Source organism: Oncorhynchus mykiss, chromosome 3, assembly GCF_013265735.2.
Source record: "Oncorhynchus mykiss isolate Arlee chromosome 3, USDA_OmykA_1.1, whole genome shotgun sequence".
Lineage (NCBI taxonomy): Eukaryota > Metazoa > Chordata > Actinopteri > Salmoniformes > Salmonidae > Oncorhynchus > Oncorhynchus mykiss.
In genome coordinates, this window is record NC_048567.1 from 47724911 (window position 1) to 47749535 (window position 24625).

A 24625-nucleotide genomic window follows, 5' to 3' on the forward strand; every position below is an offset into this window, starting at 1 on the left:
TTCCAGTATTGTGAGCTGTGTTACCCATAATCACATAGTGTAATAGAATATTACTGCCATTCCCAACATAGGGAAATAAAATCCCACAGAGAAAACACTCAGGCCTGCTGGCTGTCATTGTAGCAGGGAACAGGAGGCACAGTTCAACATAGCTCTGGTCCAGGGTGGTAGAGCCCGTTTGAATGCACACTAAACGTCATGGACCAGAGCAAAGTTAGACAATACATTTTAGAACCACATGTTTATACTGTATATACAGTATAAACGTCGACTCCAATTTAGTTTATTCCCAGAAAATCCTATTGCACAAATGATGTAAAGATCTAGTAATTTGCAAGGCACACACAGGCAAACGACATATCATTCATTCATGAATAATCACCCTTGTTTAATCAAAAGTATATAATAGAACTGTGCAGTGAAATGATTGTCAGTGATCACATTGTACAAATTTGTCTTGATTCTGAAATGCCCCCTTCGCATTGATGATTTCAAGTTGAAGGCCGACCACAGTACTGCAGGCATTGTTTCCAGAAAACAAGACCCCACATTTATAGTGAATGGGGAAATGGCGATTTTTGTGGTAAATATTTGTGGATATAAAAACCTTTTCCAAACACAATCATGGTACATGATTTCTATTTCACTGGATGTATGTCTTTGAAGCAATTCCTTTAAAATCACACACAGACAAAGTTCTAAGGATCATTTAGTTGCTAATGGTAGCCTGTAGTACCTGGTTGGCCTTCAACTTGAGGTTCTCCATGAGAGGGGGTAGCACTGAGCTAGCCTGCACCGTCACTTCCTAGAGTAGCTCAAACTGCGCATGCAATGTTTCCAAAAACTTAATGTAGCAAGATGGCGACATGCTGAAATGACACTTCCTGACCATCAAATGCACCACTGAGTATTCTCATAGGAAACAATTGGGTGACCTCATTTTATAGTCTGCTTCAGAATAAGGCATTACTGATTACTCGTACACCAATCCATCACTGAGTGGCAGTCCAACGGCCAATAGCGGTCTTCAGGCTTCTGTTGGGCATGACCAGAGTGGTTGGTAAAGGTAGGTTGGTCATGGGACTGGAGCGGTTCTTAGCGCTGATCCAACTCTCAATGGCCTCCCTCTCGTAGGAATATCCATCTGTTGATTTTAGACACATTTTATACATCAGACATTGACATAATTACTTTTATAGGCTACGTACAGTATAACGTGAGTTGGAGCAGGAAACAGTGCATATTTTTTTTTTAAACAATAACAAATTGGCTACGTTAGCATTGACGAACAAGGACATGTGCAGTTGGAAAGTATTCAAACCCCCTTACTTTTTCCATATTTTGTTACGTTACAGCTTTATTCTAAAATGGATTTTAAAAAACAATTTTTAGTCTACACACAATACCTCATAATGACAAAGCGAAAACAGGTTTTCTAAATGTTTGCAAATGTATTAAAAATAAAAAACAAATACCTTATTTACATAAGTATTCAGACTCTTTGCTATGAGACTCGATATTGAGCTCAAGTGCATCCTGTTTCCATTGACCATCCTTGATGTCTCTACAACTTTAATGGAGTCTACCTGTGGTAAATTCAGTTGATTGGACATGATTTGGAAAGGCAGACACACTCTAAATGTCCTTGAGTGGCCCAGCCAGAGCCCGGACTTGAACCCGATTGAACATCTCTGGAGAGACCTGAAAATAGCTGTGCAGCGACAAGCCCTATCCAACCTGACAGAGCTTGAGAGGATCTGCAGAGAAGAATGCGAGAAACTCCCCAAATACAGGTGTGCCAAAGTTTGTAGCGTCATACCCAAGAAGACTCGAGGCTGTAATTGCTGCCAAAGGTGCTTAAACAAAGTACAGAGTAAAAGGTCTGAAAGTTTGTAGCGTCATACCCAAGAAGACTTGAGGCTGTAATTGCTGCCAAAGGTGCTTAAACAAAGTACTGAGTAAAAGGTCTGAATAGTAAATCAGATATTACATTTTTCTTTTTAAACACATTTGCAAAAATGTCTAAAAACCTGTTTTTGCTTTGTCATTCTGGGGCATTGTGTGTAGATGGAGGGAAATTTTTTAGAATAATGCTGTAATGTAACAAAATGTGTAAAAAGTGAAGGGTTCTGAATATTTTCTGAATGCACTGTACGGTTGCGTTTAGACCGGCAACCCAACTTTTTTCCACTAATTAGTCTTGACAAATCTTTTCAAGTCAGATTTTTCAGAGCTGATCGGATTGGTCAAAAGGCCAATTAATGGAAAAAATACACAGCCTGTGAGACAGATGTTTTCATGCCCTCTCCCTCACCTGCAGCAATGACAGGGTCCTTCATCACCTCTCTGGTGATTGGACAGAGGAACTCATCTGGGGCGTCTAGTCCCGTCAACTCTGCCTTCAGAGCTTCCACCTTCCTCAGGACTTTACCACGGAGACCCACCGACTCTAGAAAAACAATGGCAACATACAAAACTATACTGGACAAACATATAAAACGCAACATGTAAAGTGTTGGTCCCATGTTTCAAGAGCTGAAATCAAAGAACCCAGAAATGTTCCATATGCACAAAAAAACGTATTTCTCTTAAATGTTGTGCACAAATTTGTTTACATCCCTGTTAGTGAGCATTTCTCTTTTGCCAAGATAATCCATCCACCTGACAGGTGTGGCATATCAACAAGCAGATTAAACAGCATGATCATTACACAGGTGCACCTTGTGCTGGGAGCGGGCAATTGTTAAATAAAAAATGTAAATACACAGGTGCAGTTTGTTCTGGAGACAAAAGGCCACTGAAATATGCAGTTTTGTCCCACAACACAATGCCACAGATGTGTCAAGTTGAGGGAGCGTGCAATTGGCATGCTGACTGCAGGAATGTCCACCACAGCTGTTGCCAGAGAATTGAATGTTAATTTCTCTACCATAAGTGTAACCACGCCAGCCCAGGACCTCCACATCCGGCTTCTTCACCTTTAGGATCGTTTGAGACCTGTCACCCGGACAGCTGATGAAACTGAAGAAGAGTTTTTCTGTCTGTAATAAAGCCCTTAAAACTCATTCTGATTGTCTGGGCCTGTCATATTTATGGTTATTTGTGGTAGTAGTACATTTCCCTAGAAATTAACACAGCATGTGTGTGGACATTGGTGAAGGGTAAAGCCAAACTGAGGAACTGCCAGTGTCAGTGCTTCCATAAACAAGCCCTCATTATCTGTGCTAGGAAACCCAATGACAGCATCTACTGTTCAATAAAATGTGCAATCCTTTCTTCTGGCTTACCCCGATAAGAGACAGATGCATAAATCTGACTGGGATTCTCCTTCACCCATCTTCACAGAAACAAAGGGTACTACTGATGATTCAAAGCCTGCAGACAGTTTTAAAGCTCTGCTTTTCAAAAGCAGCAGGCAACTGAACGTCATCCCTGAGGATCACTTGAATGTTATTGGTGTTGGAACTTGGAATGTTCCACAGGAAGAGAGATGGTAGCCAGGAAGATGTCCGCTATCACTTGGGGCACAGCAAAGCAACCGCTGCTCGATAGAATTGTAACTCCTAAAGCCTACAGTTACCCAACGGAATAGGTTTGAATAGTGCATCTCCAGGGCCAAAGAATTGTGGTTTTCCGGTGGGTGCCAGTATGTCGACAGCAGGTACCAGTAGGCCACCTTTATTTAGAGCAGCACGTCACCTTTCTGGCATGGTGAAACAGAGCCCCAGACACAATGACGTCTGCCTCCGTCCGCCTCTTGGCTGCATTGTAGATGATTCAGTTAGGGCCTCTGGGGAGCAGAACTGAGCTGCAGTCTGAAAACGGCCTCATTGTCAGGCAGTTCGACAGGGTCCGGGATGTATACCAAGGAATGATCATCTCCCAAATCAGACTGTTTTGACTAGATGGTATACAGCTACGGACAGAAGTGACTTTTCGTAGCAGGTTAGGAGAATTAACGTAGCAGGTTAAGATAATTAGGTTAAGGTTAGGAAAAGGGTTAAGGTTAGCTAAAATTCTCCCCGATGCAACCTGAACATACAACTTTTTTACCGTAGCTTCATACCATCTAGCAGCAACCCAATCAGACCTCTTCCTGTGGAAGACCTTGCGCCCACATATGGAATGCTCTGTTTGTTAATCACAGTTCTGCCAGTGCCTAGTGACTTGGTGCTCAAGGGAAACAGATCTAAACACACACAAACACACGTGCGCTTAGGGTAGGAACTGACAGAAAACTGTGTTGGTGGCGTGAAAGACAGAAACTCCAGCACCACATGACTTTAGTGTCTCTGTAGAGTTAATTAGCTAGCACCTGCAATCAGGGGCCCCATGAGACTATGGGGATCAAACTCAACCAATGTGATTGGAGGAAACTCAGTGCAGATGCAGCACTATAGATAGATCGGGCAGTGCAATCACAAAAGGTCAAATCCCAGTGGGGAAAAGTGCTCAATCAAAATGTGTACGTCCAATCAGACTTGCTGAACCCATTAGTCATACAATTAACTAATGCGGATAAGGGAATTGCTCAACTCTGAGCAATATTTACAGTATCTTTCTTTGTGACTGCATTGCAGCAAATGAGGTGACATTCATGATTGCTTGCGAAATACACTTTGTAACTTACCCTCACAGTTTGCATATTGACGATCACAGGACCAAGACTACATTGGGATACATTGACAAACCACCATAAATCTGTAATGCAGCGGACTGAGGTTTGCTGTAGATGGGGATTGTTGTACCAGAAAAGCTAGTCCCTAGAGATAACACATGTCCTACACCGAGGTGCTGTTCTCTCTGTGGGTGTGATGCAGAATTCACCCTAAACCCCTACAGCAGGGATCATCAACTAGGATGCAGCCGCGGGACAATTTATTTCTTGAGAGGATGGTCAGAGGGTCAGAACATAATTACAAATCATTTGTATTGACCGCAAGAAGCCAAAACAGAGATATTTTACAAAAAAAAAAGTAAAATTTCAAACCTTGCTTATATTTCTATACAATTACATACACAGTATCTTTCTATTATGCGTGGGAATACTTTGGAACAGATTTCCCAAATTAAAATCACTTGGTGTTTTTACAGTCTTTTATGGGGTCAGTTTTGGAACCCTCCTCTACAGAGATGTGGTGAAGAATCTCATTTGTTTCACTGTATCCACAAACAGCATCTTCAGGAAATCCTAAAGTAGGTTAGTGTGGACAGCAGAAAGGAAAGGGGATTCATAGCAGTGTATTGCTTCCTCAGTAACGATTCATTGGTAATGATTAATACTGATTCAGAAAACTATAGTCTTTATGGCACTATCTATTTCAATCATATCACAGTGAAGACACAGAGTAAACATGTAATTTTATCTCTAACAGTGATGGTTGAGGTATTGGCATGCTATAGAAAATGTAAGACACTAGGTCCTGTCCAAACTATTTTAACATCTAAGGTCATCTGATGGCTGATGGGAAATTGTCTGAAGCTAATTATATAAGCAAGTAATTTCCAATGGGACATTTTGGAAGTAGTAATGTCACACCTTGGCAGCCCCAAAGCAGATTACAATTTGATTTGGGGAGCATTGTGGGAATATTAGAAGCCAGATAAAAGCCTCTGTGGTATGTATTCCATTCCAACAGAATTGCACAATCCAGAATAATCCAATGTATCTACTCCTGGGTCCCTTCATTACTAACGAGGAATGGAGATGCCAGGTCACAGGTCAGACACAGGGGCGCCGCATGGCGGGGGTGGGGGGGGGGACATTTGGTACATTTTTTTCAATATTAAATTAATAGCCTTTCATCATTAATATAATAATTTATTTACAATTGTACTAATAAAACTAAACGGTTTCTTTTTCACACCCTCTATTTACATGGTCCTGCCCCCAAACCAGGTGTGAACGGTACTTGCTAGCAGTGAATTGCGAGTGAGGAATGCCGGTGGAGCATCATGTCTCAGCTTCCTAAAGAACAATCTGGTTTACAAAAACGAAAAGAAAGAAAAGACAGGAGAGACGAAAGAAAGGGCGACACTGTCACCCAATTTTTCATAAAGAAAGATGGGTGTAGTCTTTGACTGGTGAAAATTAACCTGTTAGCAAATAGTGAAATAGGCTACTTTTGCTCCCCTAACATTAGTTACATAACATCTTCACAGGGTGTTTACATTTCACTCCTCTTTTAGCCGACATTTAATCATTGCAGGTAAACCTTCATACTAAATCAGTTGTCCCTGCCTGGTGTCAGGCCCAACAGATGCAGCCCTGTCTCCCCATCCCCATACCCCTGAACCAGCCCTGTCTCCCCATCCCCATACCCCTGAACCAGCCCTGTCTCCCCATACCCCTGAACCAGCCCTGTCTCCCCATCCCCATACCCCTGAACCAGCCCTGTCTCCCCATCCCCATACCCCTGAACCAGCCCTGTCTCCCCATCCCCATACCCCTGAACCAGCCCTGTCTCCCCATACTCCTGAACCAGCCCTGTCTCCCCATACCCCTGAACCAGCCCTGTCTCCCCATCCCCATACCCCTGAACCAGCCCTGTCTCCCCATACTCCTGAACCAGCCCCGTCTCCCCATACCCCTGAACCAGCCCTGTCTCCCCATCCCCATACCCCTGAACCAGCCCTGTCTCCCCATCCCCATACCCCTGAACCAGCCCTGTCTCCCCATCCCCATACCCCTGAACCAGCCCTGTCTCCCCATCCCCATACCCCTGAACCAGCCCTGTCTCCCCATCCCCATACCCCTGAACCAGCCCTGTCTCCCAACTGAAAAAGAAGGTGAGCAGCATAGTGTTGAATGACATGTCAGTTGACATAGTGCGTGGGAATTTATTTTTTTATTATTATGAAAAAAATGAAAATGATTCAACCCTTTTTGAATGATAAGAACTCAAACACTAATTATTTTTCCACACAATGGTCATTATATGAAACAAAAACAGCCTAGCCTGTATTGGATGCTGGACAGTTTGAAGCATTGAGTGACTCAGTCTGTATAAGTGACAGCCAATGTTAAAATAATACCTTCAAATCATATGGCCAAGGTACGTCTCCATGGCTTTGATGCAGACTGAAATATGGTAGTTTACTGACATCTAGTGGTGGGAATACGCAACGGTAGGTAATTTGGGTCAATATTCTGTAGTTTTCAGTGCTGCTTAATTTTTTTCCGTGGTGCATGAAGTTGATTTAAGTCATTCAAGTAACTGAAATAGCAACTGAAATTTTGATTATGATGTTATTACAAACGATATTATAGGATATACTATCACATGCGTCAAGCACACTACAGAGCCAGGACCCTCTTCAAGTGATACAGTTTTGTCAGGGAGGAGTGTGGAAGTGGAGGAAGAGGTGAAAGACAGTGCCGGCAGTACCAATGACCAATCTGCTAGCCACGGCCCGCTATCTTTCTGAACGCCGTGCCTTCCGTTCACCTAGCACAGTAGCGACTACCGAACGGCTCCCTGACGCACCTATTGCTGCTCATTGGACCCTATGATCACTCGGCTACACATGCCTCTCTAATGTCAATATGCCTTGTCTTCTGCTGTTCCGGTTAGTTATTATTGTTGTATTTCACTGTAGAGCCCCTAGTCCAGCTCAACATGCCTTGGATAGCTCTTTTGTCACACACCCCACACATGGGGAGACCTCACCTGGCTTAACTGGTGTCTCCAGAGATGCAAGCTATTTCATCGTCAATCAATGCCTAGGTTTACCACCACTGTACTCACATCCTACCATACCCTTGCCTGTACATTATGCCTTGAATCTATTCTATCACGCCCAGAAATCTGCTCCTTTTATTCTCTGTTCCCAACGCACTAGACGACCAATTCTTATAGACTTCAGCCGTACCCTTATCCTCCTCCTCCTCTGTTCCTCTGGTGATGTAGAGGTTAACCCAGCCCCCAGCTTTACACCTACACCCTAGGCGCTCTCATTTGTTAACGTCGGTAATTGTAAAAGCCTTGGTTTCATGCACGTTAACATCAGAAGCCTCCTCCCTAAATGTGTTTTATTTACTGCTTTAGCACACTCCGCCAACCCTGATGTCCTTGCCGTGTCTGAATCCTGGCTTAGGAAGGCCACCAAAAATTCAGAAATGTCCATCCCCAACTACAACATTTTACATCAAGATAGAACTGCCAAAGGGGGTGGAGTTGCAATCTACTGCAGAGATAGCCTGCAGAGTTCTGTCATACTATCCAGGTCTGTGCCCAAACAGTTCGAGCTTCTACTTTTAAAAATCCACCTTTCCAGAAATAAGTGTCTCACTGTTGGCGCTTGTTATAGACCCCCCAGCTGTACCCTGGACACCATGTGAATTGATTGCCCCCCATCTATCTTCAGAGTTCGTACTGTTAGGTGACCTAACCTGGGATATGCTTAGCACCCCGGCCGTCCTACAATCTAAGCTAGATGCCGTCAATCTCCTACAAATTATCAAGGAACCTACCAGGTACAACCATAAATCCGTAAACATGGGCACCCTCATAGATATCATCCTGACCAACCTGCCCTCTAAATACACCTCCGCTGTCTTCAACCAGGATCTCAGCGATCACTGCCTCAATGCCTGCGTCCGCGATGGGTCTGCGGTCAAACAACCACCCCTCATCACTGTCAAACGCTCCCTAAAACACCTCAGCAAGCAGGCCTTTCTAATCGACCTGGCCCGGGTATCCTGGAAGGATATTGACCTCATCCCGTCAGTAGAGGATGCCTGGTTATTCTTTAAAAATGCTTTCCTCACCATCTTAAATAAGCATGCCCCATTCAAAGAAATGTTGAACTAAGAACAGATATAGCCCTTGGTTCACTCCAGACTTGACTGTCCTTGACTAGCACAAAGACTGCATTAGCATCGAATAGCCCCCGCGATATGCAACTTTTCAGGGAAGTCAGAAAACAATATACACAGTCAGTTAGGAAAGCTAAGGCTAGCTTTTTCAAACAGTAATTTGCATCCTGTAGCACTAATTCCAAAAGGTTCTGGGACACTGTAAAGTCCATGGAGAATAAGAGCCCTTCTTCCCAGCTGTCCACTGCACTGAGGCTAGGAAACACTGTCACCACCGATAAATCTACAATAATCGAGAATTTCAATAAGCATTTTTCTACGGCTGGCCATGCTTTCCACCTGGCTACCCCTACCCCGGCCAACAGCTATGCACCCCCCGCAGCAACTTGCCCAAGCCCCCCCCACTTCTCCTTCCGCCAAATCCAGATAGCTGATGTTCTGAAAGAGCTGCAAAATCTGGTTCCCTACAAATCAGCTGGGCTAGACAATCTGGACCCTCTCTTTATAAAATGATCTGCCGAAATTGTTGCAACTCCTATTACTAGCCTGTTCAACCTCTCTTTTGTATCATCTGAGATCCCTAAAGATTGGAAAGCTTCCGCGGTCATTGACCTCTTCAAAGGGGGAGACACTCCAGACCCAAACTGTTATTGACCTATATCCATCCTGCCCTGCCTTTCTAAAGTCTTCAAAAGCCAAGTTAACAAACAGATCACCGACCATTTCGAATCCCACCATATTTTCTCCACTATGCAATCTGGTTTCCGAGCTGGTCATGGGTGCATCTCAGCCACGCTCAAGGTCCTAAAATATATCATAACCGCCATAGATAAAAGACAGTACTGTGCAGCCGTTTTTATCGACCTGGCCAAGGCTTTCGACTCTGTCAATCACTGCATTCTTATCGGCAGACTCCATAGCCTTGGTTTCTCAAGTGACTGCCTCGCCTGGTTCACCAACTACTTCTCAGATAGAGTTCAGTGTGTCAAATCGGAGGGCCTGTTGTCCGGACCTCTGGCAGTCTCTGGGGGTGCCACAGGGTTCAATTCTCGGGCCGACTCTTTTCTCTGTATGTATCAATGATATCGCTCTTGCTGCTGGTGATTCTCTGATCCACCTCTACGCAGACAAAACCATTCTGTATACATCTGGCCCTTCCTTGGACACTGTGCTAACAAACCTCCAAACAAGCTTCAATGCCATACAACACTACTTCCGTGGCCTCCAACTGCGCTTAAATGCTAGCAAAACTAAATGCATGCTACACAACAGATTGCTGTCTGCACCCACCCGCCCGCCTAGCATCACTACTCTGGACGGTTCTGACTTAGAATATGTGGACAACTACAAATACCTAGGTGTCTGGTTAGACTGAAAACTCTCCTTCCAGACTCACATTAAGCATCTCCAATCCAAAATGAAATCTTGAATCGGCTTCCTATTTCGCAACAAAGCCTCCTTCACTCATGCTGCCAAACATACCCTCGTAAAACTGACTATCCTACGGATCCTTGACTTCGGTGATGTCATTTACAAAATATCCTCCAACACTCTACTCAGACTACATCCATTTGCTAATCACAGTGCCATCCGTTTTGTCACCAAAACCCCATATACTACCCACCACTGCGACCTGTATGCTCTTGTTGGCTGGCCCTCGCTTCATATTTTTTGCCAAACCCACTGGCTAAACGGTCATTTTTGCTAGGTAAAGTCCCGCCTTATCTCAGCTCACTGGTCACCATAGCAACACCCACCCGTAGCACGCGCTCCAGCAGGTATATTTCACTGGTCATCCCCAAAGCCAACTCCTCCTTTGGTCGCCTTTCCTTCCAGTTCTCTGCTGCCAATGAGTGGACACTTATATCTCCCTCTCTAACTTGATGCATCATCTGTCAGAGCAGCTTACCGATCACTGTACCTGTACACAGCCCATCTGTAAATAGCATACCCAACTACCTCATCCCCATACTGTTTTTTGTTGATCTTTTGCACCCCAGTATCTCTACTTGCACATCATCATCTGCACATCTATCACGCCAGTATTAATACTAAATTGTAATTATTTCGCCACTATGGCCTATTTATTGCCTTACCTCCCTAATCTTACTACATTTGCACACACTGACATATATTTTTCTATTGTGTTATTGACTGTACGTTTTCTTATCCAATGTGTAACTGTGTCGTTTGTGTCGCACTGCTTTGCTTTATCTTGGCCAGGTCGGAGTTGTAAATGAGAACTTGTTCTCAACTGGCCTACCTGGTTAAATAAAGGTGAAATAAAAATAAAATGTGTTTTTTTTAAATGCAGATGATGAGGATAGAGAGAAGGTGCACAGAAAGAGACAGACAAAGTGAGGATGTTGAAAAACAAGCTGATCAGTGACTTTGCTAGCAAGAAGGCTCACTCTTAGCGAGTAAAGCTGAGCAAGGGCCAGTGATAACTGTTAAATGGCATGGCAATGGATATCGGATCACTACACACGATGCCCACAGGCATGATAATGTTCATTTATTTGAATTGAAGAGGTTATTCATTCATGTTAAGAGAACTTTCCATTCAAGAATTGTACCATTAACATTACATTTAGACTGTAAAAGATGGCCTTTAGCACATTTCCTATAGAGGGTATCAGTCTTGCATCAAATAGTGAATTCCACTGAATGCAGAATGTTGCGTGCATGTCTGCACAGTGTTATATTTTCACAGCTCACTGTCAGTAAACATCGTACAGTAAATATTAGACTAAAAGAGAGTTGCAAGTCTGCAAAGGTAGAGTTATTTAAAGCGTTGAATGGGTTGATTGGGCTCTGGAGGTGTGTGGCTACAGCAATTGCGCAGGGTTGGTGTGGACTGTGGTGGTGGGGCCCAAATGTGATATCTTTTCATGGGGCCCAAAACCCCTGCCGGGGCCCCTGGTTAGACATGCCTGGGATCTGTGTGTTGTGTTGTAGGTTGGGTGGCAAAAGGGTTTTACAGAAATCATAGTTGGAGGATTCTGGATGTCCTGATTCCGGGAATCTTCCAACCCGCAGTGTTTCCCCGCTGCACCACTGTTAAACTGTTGCCACACCCACATTTTTTACTAAATTAATCTGGATGGAAAAACACCTTCAGTGTAAATTTAAATGACTAGAAACAGTCAGAAAGTTTGTAGAAAATATAATTTACATTCATATCTATTTACATTAGATATATATATATATATATATATATATATATATATATATATATATATATATATATATATATATATATATATATATATATATATATATATATATATATATATATATATATAATCTTTGAGAACTACAAATCACCAGAATAAGAGCTAAAACGATTAAACCAATAAATAAAATGAATTTGAGTTCTTTTGGCATGGCTGGATTACCGACCGAGCACGCAGAGCACATGCTTAGGGTCCCTGATTAGGGTCCCCATTGATTTGGTTACAATGTTTGAGCATAAGAATACAGAATTAGCCATTGCAAAATGTGCAGAACTGCAGGAAATTAGCTTTCACGCTGCACCATTTCCTGTCAACTCTTCTCAAACTCCTACAACAAAAAGTATCCCCCCCATACCCCACCTTTGCAAAAAAATATATAGGAGAAACACTGAACCCAGGTTTCTGGAAAATCTGGTAATTTGGGGAACGTTACCAGAATTTTGCAACCCTAGTTGTGAATTCCATGTCCTTACCGATGCTCAGCTCTGAGGCCAGGGTCTCCTTGGTCAGACAGAGCAGCTCAGGCCCGTCTATGTTATTGGTTGTGAAGGTTGTGACCAGCTCCTCCAGACCCTCCTCACTCAGCCAGGCCAACACATCCTCCTCGGACCAGTCGCTCACCAGCAGCCTGGAGTGACCTGACAGCTTCCTTCCTGCTCCTGTGGGACACACACAAACACAGGAAGGGAGGAAGGGCCTTCCCACATGCCCCCTCCTCGAGTCCTTCACCCCCGCCGTCTCCTGCAATACTACTTATCAGATCCCTACAAACACATCCCACACAAAGAAGACCCTTCATTGGTGCTGATAGCAAATGACCAACCAGTGATTCCTAACCTGTCACCAAACTATACATCCTCTTTTTATCAACAGTGCTTTAAATCACATTTGCATGCCCTGGGAATATTTATCAGCTTCGGAGCCCCCCCCCCCCCCCCCGGACAAGGTTGTGTTTTTCTGGCCTTTGCAGGCACACTGTTCGTCAGAGGCAACCTTCACATGACATTGTGCGAGCGGCTATCATTTGTCAGGTATCGCCAAGATAGAACGCACAGTGTTGTGTCCTGCGCTTGCTAATGACACCACGTAGGAAATGTAAAGCATGGAGTGTTTATCATTAAGCAGCTGAGTGATATTTCACATTAACGTGGCATTGTTCGCTTTTCCTCACCTCTCTCGCTCCCTTCACGTCACCCTCCATCTCTCGCTATCTGTTATCCCAGTCATTCACAATCGTTTCCTTGCCCCTCAGGCCAAAATTCCACCACCACTGAATTTCCCTCTCAGAAGCATACATGTGGATGGAGGCTTAATGATGTTATGTGAAACAGCACCAACACTATCAACCGAAACGCACCAGAACAGTAAGTGGCCTCTTATCAAATCTGCCTGCACTGTACGGTAACACCTCCCCCTTCACAGTCCCACAGAGATGGGAATCTGAGCCTGCATCCCAAATGGCACCCTACGGAACTAGTCAAAAGTAGTGCACTCTATTTGGGACTCAGGGGAAGGTCATGTCAATATCCGTGAAGGGGGGGGGGAGCTCTGCCAAGAGAGGGGTCTTTTTTTATCTGGAAAAGTTCCACTCTTGAACTGGCTCCTCCTCGTCATCTGTCACTTTACAAGTCCTCATCGTTTATTTTAATGCCTCCTCCAGACATCTCATCCATTTATTGGCCCAGCATCTGGCTCCAGCTCCCCTACGTACAGATCTAGGATCAGCTCCCCTAATCCTAACCCCATTAGTGGGGTAAATGCTAAACTAACCAAAGATCAGCATCTGTGGCCAGTATCTGGAGACTTCTGCTCCTGACCGTCCCATCGTGCACTGGAACGAATGAGAAGACATTTCCCTGTGTGTTCTTACCTTGGCACGAGGGGTTCCTGGGTTGAGCTAGAAGTCACAAGAAAACGCAAGATGAATCACATTCAAAGGAGATTGTGTACACAGAGCAAGAGGGAGAGCTTGGAATGTGCTCCGTCAACGTGCCTACTCTCAGAAGGAAACCCTCTGTTGAATACTCTAGTCTAGCTTGGCCCCCTGATGTCTGCAGACACGGCTTCATTTCCTGAGTGTTTACGCGTTTAAGACATTTCACCTGATTTATCTCTGTCTCTCCATTGGGCCCTCTGCAAGTGTGGCACTGTGGGGCTTAGAGGTTAGACAAGGTCATTATAGATCGCATCACCTAGGTTCAGAGCCAGCCTGCTAATGACCATTAAAGGGGGGGAAAAATAAAATAATAATTCTACTTCCTTTTCATCATCTCCAGCACCACCCAAACGTCAAATGGCCCGTTTCTACGTTTTGTAGTAAAAAATATAGAAGATAAGTGTTTCCAATGACATCATGGGTGTGCATCATGTGATGTTAACCAACTGCATACAAATTGTCTAGAAACTGGTTGATGATGTCATTGGAAACACTTATCTTCCTCTTTATTTTTTTACTTTTAGTCTGGCCCTGTCAGCAGAGCAGGCACAGTACTCCTCCAGCTCTCCCAGAGGAGCTTCTCCCGCTGGGGCTGCATTCACACTACACTCCCTGTGGAACTGGCTGCCTGGCTCACACAAAATGGCTGCTGGGCTTTGATCGGTACATTAGGAGTACAGCAGGCTACTACCTACCCTGCCCGATATCTCTATCTGCTATCCTCCACACGTTGACCTTCTTGTCCATGGAGCCAGTAGCCATCCAGGGCAGGGTTGGAGAGAAGGCACAGGCTGTCACAAAGCTAAGAGAGGGAGGCACAGGAATTCAGTGTCTTTGATGCATACAATTCCACTGAGTTATCAAACGTCAGAGAGTAACAGGCAGGTCATGCTGGTACCTCTCATGCCGTTTCAAAGTGTGAAGGAGGACTCCATCGCTCTACAAAGGAAGAGATGAACAAACAGTGACAAAGAAGAATGTCTGGCATTTCACACTGTTTAGAGACTGTGATTTGTACACGGGAAGCAGTGGTGTTAGTGTGGACGGATACATCTGTTTAAAAAGCAAAACAACTTACTAAGACCACACCCAAGATTGTGTTTTACATACCGCATTGTACACGGTCACCGTCTTATCCACTGAGCTGAGAACACGTAAGAGTGATTACATGTATTTATTTTTCTCAACAGCTCATCAGTACAAGATACAAACAAATAAATCACACATAAAACAATTGTATTTTCCCATTATGTGCAGAAATTAAGCAAAAACTGCTACTTCACTAAACAAACACGAGCATGAATGAGATTGAAGCCTCACTCACAGAGCAGAATGTTGTAACAGAGTAGAGAGTAGAGACCCCTAGTGGTACAATAGGATAACAGCAGTATTTAAACGCAGCAATGGATGTTTCTACCTGATTATACCAACAGAGGCTTATTCCTACTGAATAGGGATGTATAGATTTTTTGGTCACACCTTACATTACAGTGATGCAATGACTGTAATTATTCCTGTAAGTACCCTAGAGTAGCATTAAGGCTATGCCAAAATGAGTGTTAGGGTAGTCCCCACTGGGTACAGACGTCAAAGCATATTCCACGTTGGTTCAACGTAATGTCATTGAAATGATGTGGAAACAACGTTGATTCAACCAGTGTGTGCCAAGTGGGTCTGGTCTAAGGCGTTTGTGCGGCTTGCGTAAGGATAGCTCTGGTCCAGGGTGTTCATGCAGCTCGCCATCCGCACAAAACACCCTGGACCAGAGCTATGGTTAGGGTTAAGGGTCATGAGAGGACTAACATCAGAGCATACATGGAGGACGGACGGTCTTACCCTGAGACAAGCAGCTCACCATCAGAAGAGAAGGCACAGGAGAGCACAGGGGCCGACTGACCAGTCAGCGTGTGGAGCAGCTTCATCTCACAGGCTGGGAATCAATAACACACAAAGACCTCATGTAGAGAAGACCTCGCACCCACTGGCTGTGTGTCACACTGACCACCCCTCTGACCATCCCTGGAACCCTTCCCATGACCACAAACACAGTTGGATTAACAACTGACTGTTCATTTAGGATTTGGCTACACACACACACTACATTCCAATTCAGTAATGCCACATCGTGTTTGCAGGTTGACAACTGAGCACTGTGGTAAGGCTGTTGTTCCTTTTCAAATTCATCTTATCTACATGACATTCTTTCCCTGCTGGCAAGTCATTCAAAATCTCTAATTTCTTCTTTTTAATTGAGCCTTTACAGGCTGAGTAAGTAGTGATGGCCATGTGGCTATTAAAATTCACAGTGAATGAAGAGATAAAGATAGAAATGATTGTTTTCTTTCTAAAACACACAACAACAAAAAAAAAATGCTACAGGACAATTAAGGAGGAAACGCATGAATAATAACACATCGGCTACAGGAAGCAGAAGCAGAATGCCAGTTGAATTGAAAGGTTACTGACACAAAAGAGAACTGAAAAATGATGACAATAAAAATTCCACCCATGCGGCTAAGCCCATCTGCAAAGGACAATTTCCTGTGAATGTGGAACAATAACCAGGCGAGGCACAGCACCAGGGCCTGTACTTTGCAGCAGGCGGCCTATTCTGCAGCCTGTGAGAGGTACGTGTTCTCTGGTTTCATTCCCTGTGTTTCTGTGTGCTCCCTTCAGTGTCCTGTGTCTGCTGCTCTAGGACAAAGGCACCACAACACATCCATGTGGAACACCACTCTGGACGCACGGCTCACCCAGGAACAGCTGTTTCGGATTATCTCCTCATGTGTAGTTCCCACCGTGAAGCATGGAGGAGGTGGTGTGGTGTGGGGTGGTGACACTGTCTGTGATTTTATGGCATGCTTAACCAGCATGGCTACCACAGCATTCTGCAGTGATATGCCATCCCATCTGGTTTGGGTTTAGTGGGACTATCATTTGTTTTTCAATAGGACAATGACCCAACACACCTCCAGGCTGTGTAAGAGCTATTTGACCAAGAAGGAGGGTGATGGAGTGTTGCATCAGATAACCTGGCCTCCACAATCACCCGACCTCAACCCAATTGAGATGGTTTGGGATGAGTTGGACCGCAGAGTGAAGGAAAAGCATCCAACAAGTGCTCAGCATGTGTAGGAACTCCTTCAAGACGGTTGGAAAAGCATTCCAGGTGAAGCTGGTTGAGAGAATGCCAAGAGTGTGCAAAGCTGTCATCAAGGAAAAGGGTGGCTACTTTTTTGGTTACTACATAATTCCATGTGTGTTATTTCATAGTTTTGATGTCTTCACTATTATTCTACAATGTAGAAAATAGTAAAAATAAAGAAAAACTTTTGAATGAGTAGGTGTGTCCAAACTTGACTGGTACCGTATATATACAGATATACATACACATCTAGAACAGAGACCAGCATATTGGACTCTTTAACTAGTATGTGTTGAAAATACCATAAACAGATTTTAAACAAAGTTTGGATACATGTATTAAATGTTCATATGGAAAGGTACTGATGCGGTTTGTTCTAAACTAATGCAATTATTTTATTCAGTTCAGATAATTCAAGGTTGTTGATGCTGCTCCCTATCTTTTCGCGAGAGAGAGAAGAGAGAAAGAGACTGGGTTGAATGAAGGCCAGGCCAGCTTACCTGCTGCACCATGCTGAGATACGATCCATACCTTCAGTTGACTGTCCTGTCCACAGGAGGCCAATCGAAACTCGACCGAACTGAAATCTGTGGAGCAGAGGAACAAACGCCCTGCATCAGAATAATAATATTAACTTGTTTACAAACCAGGCAATAGCCCTCATAATAAAACCCCATCACAATAGGAGGACACACATGGTTGTTGCCTATCATTTGAAGTGCTGGGCAACATTGATAATACATTTCAGGCAATTTCTAGAATTCAACTCTGACAATCTTAAATGGATTGCATTGATAATAGGAACTCATGTTAATTAAAGAGTCATTGATTAAAGAGTAAATAAATGTTTCACCAGTTTAATAAATGATTAGCTGAGAGCAGGTGGAACATCAAAAAAGACTGTAGGAAATAAATACAAATACTGATCTACAGTGTCTTCAGAAAGTATTTATACCCATTGACTCATTCCACATTTTGTTGTGTTACAGCCCGAATTCAAAATCAATAAATATATTTTTCCCCCTCACTCATTTACACACCCAGTAATGACAAAGTGAAATTTTTTTTTTGCAATTTTTGAAAATGTACAAAAAATGTCATATAGAAATATCTAATTTACATAAGTATTCAAACCCCTGAATCAATACTGTAAATGTTAGAATTACATTAGGCAGTGATTACAGCTGTGAGTCTTTCTGGGTAAGTCTAAGAGCTTTGCAAACCTGGAATGTACAATATTTCACAATATTCTTTAAAAAAAATTATTCATTACTCAAGTTGGTTGTTGGTCATTGCCAGATAGCCATTTTCAAGTCTTGCCATAGATTTTCAAGCCGATTTAAGTCAAAACTTTAACTAGGACACTCAGGAACATTCAATGTTGTCTTGGTAAGCAACATTCAATGTTGTCTTGGTAAGCCTTGTATTTTAGGTTATTTTGCTGCTGCAAATGTGAATTTGTCTCCCAGTGTCTGTTGGAAAGCAGACTGAACCAGGTTTTCCTCTAGGATTTTGCCTGTGCTTAGCTCTATTACATTTATTTTTATCCTAAAAAAACTCCCTAGTACTTTGTCCAAAACATAATGCTTTGAATTCAAGACCAAGTTAATTTCTTTGCCACATTTTTTGCAGTTTTACTTTAGTGCCTTGTTGCAAACACAATGCATGTTTTGGAATATTTTGATTCTGTAAAGGCTTTCTTCTTTTTACTCTGTCATTTAGGTTAGTATTGTGGAGTAACTACAATGTTGATGAGCCATTTTCAGTTTTCTCCTATCACAGCCTATAACTGTTTTAAAGTTAGTTGGAGGTTGGAGACTTATATCTCCCTCACTAACTTTAAGCGTCAGCTGTCAGAGCAGCTTACCGATCGCTGCAGCTGTACACAGACCATCTGTAAATAAATCCAACCAACTACCTACCTCATCAGTATTTGTACTTGCACATCTATCACTCTATCAATTGTAATTACTTTGCCACTATTGGCCTATTTATTGCTTCACTGTATACAGATTTTTCTATTGTCCAACTCATCCCAAACCATCTCAATTGGGTTGAGATCGGTTGATTGTGGAGGCCTTTTACCAGGTAGGCCAGTTGAAGTCTCATTTACAACTGCGACCTGGCCAAGATAGGACATGTCCTGTGTTGTTGTTTTTGTCACACTGCTTTGCTTTATCTCGGCCAGCTCGCAGTTGTAAATGAGACTTCAAAAGGGCCTACCTGGTAAAAGGCCTCCACAATCAACCGATCTCAACCCAATTGAGATGGTTTGGGATGAGTTGGACCGCAGAAGGAAAAAAGGGAAGGAAAAACCCAGGCGACACTGGGCCAATTGTTCACCGCCCTATGGGACTCCGAATCACGGCTGGATGTGATGCAGCCTGGATTCGAACCAGGTACTGCAGTGACACCTCTTGCACTGAAATGCAGTGTCTTAGACAACCACGCCACTCAGGAGCCTAGTATATGTGGGAACTCCTGTTGGAAATGCATTCCAGGTGAAGCTGGTTGAGAAAATGTGGCTACTATGAAGAATCTAAAATATATTTAGATTTGTTGAACACTTTGTCACTCCATGATTCCATATGTGTTATTTCATAGTTGTGATGTCATCACTATTGTTATACAATGTAGAAAATAGTCAAAATAAAGAAAAATCCATGAATTAGTAGGTGTGTCCAAACTTTTGACCGGTACTGTATGTGTGTTTTTTCCTTACACATGATACCTCAACTGGGCACTATCCCAATTTGAATGAGGTAACTATGCTGTGCTCATCTTACCAATGTCAAACTGGGGTGCAAAATGGCAGCAGGCCACCCCCATATCATGGGCATCCCTCTCTGCATAGAGCTGCTTCATGTCCAAATCCCACACTTTGATATCTCCAGATGTACATCCTGTCACAAACATCTGACCACATGGAGTGAAGCAGCACGCCATCACCGTGGCCTCTGTCACGGCCTTAGATCTGGGAGGTTGAACATTGGAATATGACGTACCATTTTAAAGAGTAGGCCTATATACACTTATTAGGTTGGAGAAATGAGGGCAAGCAATACAATGCTTTATTCAAGATTGGACACACCAACTTCAAAAGTTTGGACACATTCAAGGGTTTTTCTTTATTTGACTATTTTCTGCATTGTAGAATAATAGTGAAGACATCAAAACTATGATATAACACATATGGAATCATGTTGTAACCAAATAAAAGTGTTAAACAAATCAAAATGTAGATTATTCCAATTAGACACCCATTTCCTTGATGGCAGCTTCGCACGCTCTTGGCATTTTCTCAACCAGCTTCACATGGAATGCTTTTCCAACAGTCTTGAAGGAGTTCCCACAAATGCTGAGAACTTATTGGCTGCTTTTCCTTCATTCTGCAGTCCAAATCATCCCAAATCATCTCAATTGGGTTGAGGTCGGGTGATTGTGGAGGCCAAGTCATCTGATGCAACACTCCATCACTCTCCTTCTTGGTCAAATAGCCCTGGGTCATTGTCCTGTTGAAAAAAAAATAGTCTCACTAAGCCCAAACCAGATGGGATGGACTATCGCTGCAGAATGCTGTGGTATCCATGCTGGTTAATTGTGCCTTAAATTCTAAATAAATCACTGACACTGTCACCAGCAAAGCACCCCCACACCATCACACCTCCTCCACGGTGGAAACCACACATGCGGAGATCATCCGTTCACCTACTCTGCATCTCACAAAGACACAGCGGATGGAACCAAAAATCTCCAATATGGACTCATCAGACCAAAGGACAGATTTCTACCGGTCTAATGTCCATTGCTTGTGTTTCTTGGCCCAAGCAAGTCTAATTTTTATTGGTGTCCTTTAGTGGTGTTTTTTTTTGCAGCAATTTGACCATGAAGGCCTGGTTCACGCAGTCTCCTCTGAACAGTTGATGTTGAGATGTGTCTGTTACTTGAACTCTACGAATAATTAATTTGGGCTGCAATCTGTGGGGCAGTTAACTCTAATAAACATATCCTCTGCAGCAGAGGTAACTGTGGGTCTTCTTTTCCTGTGGCGGTCCTCATGAGAGTCAGTTTCATCATAGCGCTTGATGGTTTTTGCAACTGCACTTGAAGAAACGTTCAAAGTTCTTGACATTTTCCGGATTAACTGACCTTCATGTCTTAAAGTAATGGACTGTTGTTTCTCTTTGCTTATTTGAGCTGATCATGCCATAATATAGACTTGGTATTTTACCAAATAGGGCTATCCCCACCTACCTTGTCACAACACAACTGATTGGCTCAAATGCATTAAGAAGGAAAGACATTCCACAAATTAACTATTAACAAGGCACACCTGTTCATTACAATGCATTCCAGGTGACTACCTCATGAAGGTGGCTGAGAGAATGCCAAGTGTGCAAAGCTGTCATCAAGGCAAAGGGTGGTCACTTTGAAGAATCTCAAATATATTTTGATGTAACACTTTTTTTGGTAACTACATGATTCCATATGTGTTATTTCATAGTTTTGATGTCTTCACTATTATTCTACAATGTAGAAAATAGTACAAATAAAGAAACACCTTTGAATGAGTAGGTGTGTCCAAACTTTTGACTGGTACAATGCAATATAGGGATTTGTCTCATGATCTAACACCTACTTGCGTAATTTCTTAGAGTGGAAATCCCAAAGGGCCAAGGTTCCATCTGATGCCCCTGACAGCAGGAGAGAGGAGTAGGGAGACAGTGAGCACACCCTGACTGGGCTGCCTCCAGGATGTTCAAATTTCGTCTTTACCTCACCTGTTGCCATACTCCAAATGATAGTTAAAGCGTCTGTGGAACAGGTGAACAGGTAGGTGCCACATACACTGAAACTGCAGCAGTGAACTCCATATCGATGGCCTGACAGAGGCGAAAACGGCAACTCCGAGAAGTCATTGGTGTTATAGATGCGTATGGTCTTATCCCCGGAGCAAGTCGCCAGTAGTGTGGGGGAGAACGCGCACCAATATACTTCATCTCGATGGTCCTGGAGCGTGCAGATTAATGACACCATTTTGTCACAGTAGATGCACTTCCTGTAAATAAAAGTGAACAACCTTAGCTTACACTAGGTGGCGCAAAACACCCAGGTATTAACGGAACCGAAATTATGTATGAATATCACTGGATATAGAATAATACACCAAAATCAGGTAGGTACTACTTTCATGTGTGCAGGTGTTAAATCAGACAAAGGCGTTTTGTTACTGATATTGTTAATATTGCCAAATCTAAAACTATGAATATTTGAAAAGTCTTACCTTTCTTTACCTTTTATCAGCCGACCTTGTGCTGTTGGTGACAGGTGGCGCTTACCTTTTGTACACAATAAACCTCATGACCGATTGCTCAACACGTGACATTGGAAGTTGTTATATGACACTGGAAAATGTCCTTGTATTTACGAACTGTTTCTCAAATATCCAATTTACTCTTTCGAGGTAGAAAGGAGTTGGAGCACGTAATAAAATAAAAAAGCAGAGATGTAGTTATTTTAGCTCAATTGAATCCATTGTACAGGATGCGGGCAGGTGGCTGACGTTTCGACGTCAAGAGTGACTTGAGCCATTACACTTAATCTCCTATTTACAGCGTAGTGGCCCATTGAGACAGTGTAAGAAAAAATGTTTCAAGGTAAATGGCAAATTATAAAACAAAATAATACGAGAAACATTGAGTTTCGTTAATCAATAGGCCTTGTCGATACTGATACACTGAACAAAAATATAAATGCAGCAAGTATTGGTCCCATGTTTCATGAGTTGAAATAAAATAATCCAGAAATTGTCAATACACACTCAAATGTTGTGCACATTTTTTTTTTACATCCTTGTTAGTGAACATTTCTCCTTTGCTAAGGTAATCCATCCACCTGACAGGTGTGACATATCAAAAAGCTGATTAAACAGCATGATCATTATTACACGTGCATCTTGTGCTGGGGACAAAAGGCCACTCTAAAATGAGCAGTTTTGTCACGCCACAGAAGTCTCAAGTGTTGAGGGAGTGTGCAATTGGCATGCTGACTGCAGGAATGTCCTTACCAGAGAACTGAATGTTAATTTCTTAACCATAAGCCGCCTCCAACAATGTTAAAGAATTTGACAGTACGTCCAACAGGCCTCTCAACCGCAGTTTGCTGATGTCAAGGTTGTGAACAGACTGCCCCATGGTGGCAGTGGGGTTATGGTATGGGCAGGCAGAAGCTACTGACAACTGCAATTGCATTTTATCAATGGCAATTTGAATGCAGAGATACAGTGACAAGATCCTGCGGCCCATTGTTGTGCCATTCTTCCGTCACCATCGTCTCATGTTTCAGCATGATAATGCTGATCATTCCTAAAACCTGAAAATGTCAAGTTCTTCAATGGCCTGCATACTCACCAGACATGTCACCAATTGAGCATGTTTGGGGTGCTCTGGCTCGACAGCGTGTTCTAGTTCCAGCCCATGTCCAGCAATTTCATACAGCTATTGAAGAGTGGGACAACATTCCACAGGCCACAATCAACAGCCTGATCAACTCAATGTGAAGATGTGACCGCCATTCGCCTCATACAGCGTGACACCACATACTGACTGGTTTTATGATCCATGCACCTACCTTGTCTTATCTGTGACCAATAGATGCATATCTGTATTCCCAGTCATGTAAAGTCCATAGATTTAGGCCTAATGAATTGATTTCAATTGACCGATTTCCTGATATGAATTGTAACTCAGTAAAATCTTTCAAATTGTTGTGTTCATATTTTTGTTCAGCAAACATAGGTTATTTGTGATAATTGGGTGCCTGACTCTGGAGACAAGAGTCCCCAAAAAATCTAATCTCTGCTTTTTTTTTGTTGAGTGCTCCAAATCATTTCCACCTGAAATTAGTCCTTTTGGAAGTTTTTCTTGGGAGGCCCATTTCATGATTTTTGTCATTGTTGAGCACCCCCCTCCTTTCCTTTGTTTTCTGAAGCAAGATGGCCCACCTGAACTCATATAGACTCTTTAGACAAATCTAGTAATAATCCTATGACATTTAAATACCAGGCTTATGTTTTGCACACCTCTTTCCATGACAGACTGACCAGGTGAAAGCTGTGATCACTTATTGATAGCACTTGTTAAATCCACTTCAATCAGTGTAGCTGAAGGAGGAGACAGGTTGAAATAAGGATTTTTAAGACATGGATTGTGTATGTGAACGGGGTATGGGAGTAGGTGCCAGGCTCACCGGTTTGAGTGTCAAGATCTGCAACGCTGCTGGATTTTTAACGCTCAACAGTTGCCTGTGTGTATCAAGAATGGTCCGCCAACCAAATGACATCCAGCCACAAGTATGGGAAGCATTGGAGTCAACATGGGCCAGCATCCCTGTGGAACGCTTTCGACACCTTGTAGAGTCCACAACCCGAGGAATTGAGACTGTTCTCAGGGCAAAAAGGGATGCAAACTCAATATTAGGAAGGTGTTCCT

General features: G+C 43.0%; 1 protein-coding gene across 4 annotated transcripts; it reads right to left on the reverse strand.

The window, feature by feature from the left end:
- Window positions 1-363: 363 nt before the first annotated feature.
- On the reverse strand, window positions 364-22705 carry LOC110520059 (WD repeat, SAM and U-box domain-containing protein 1). 4 transcript variants are annotated; one of them, XM_021597052.2, is made up of 13 exons: window positions 22420-22704; window positions 21917-22194; window positions 21775-21829; window positions 19922-20109; window positions 17636-17722; window positions 15827-15920; window positions 15101-15134; window positions 14889-14929; window positions 14686-14792; window positions 13925-13951; window positions 12528-12713; window positions 2315-2449; window positions 364-1144 (listed from the first exon to the last, which is right to left on the reverse strand). In XM_021597052.2, the coding sequence occupies exons 2-13, from the start codon at window positions 22170-22172 to the stop codon at window positions 993-995; spliced, it is 1362 nt and encodes a 453-aa protein (XP_021452727.1). In that variant the 5' UTR covers window positions 22173-22194; window positions 22420-22704; the 3' UTR covers window positions 364-992. The 4 variants fall into 4 exon arrangements, with proteins under 4 accessions (XP_021452727.1, XP_021452725.1, XP_021452728.1 ...); XM_021597050.2 differs by having other exon boundaries at window positions 21775-22194; window positions 22420-22705; XM_021597053.2 differs by lacking the exon at window positions 13925-13951 and having other exon boundaries at window positions 22420-22701.
- Window positions 22706-24625: the final 1920 nt, after the last annotated feature.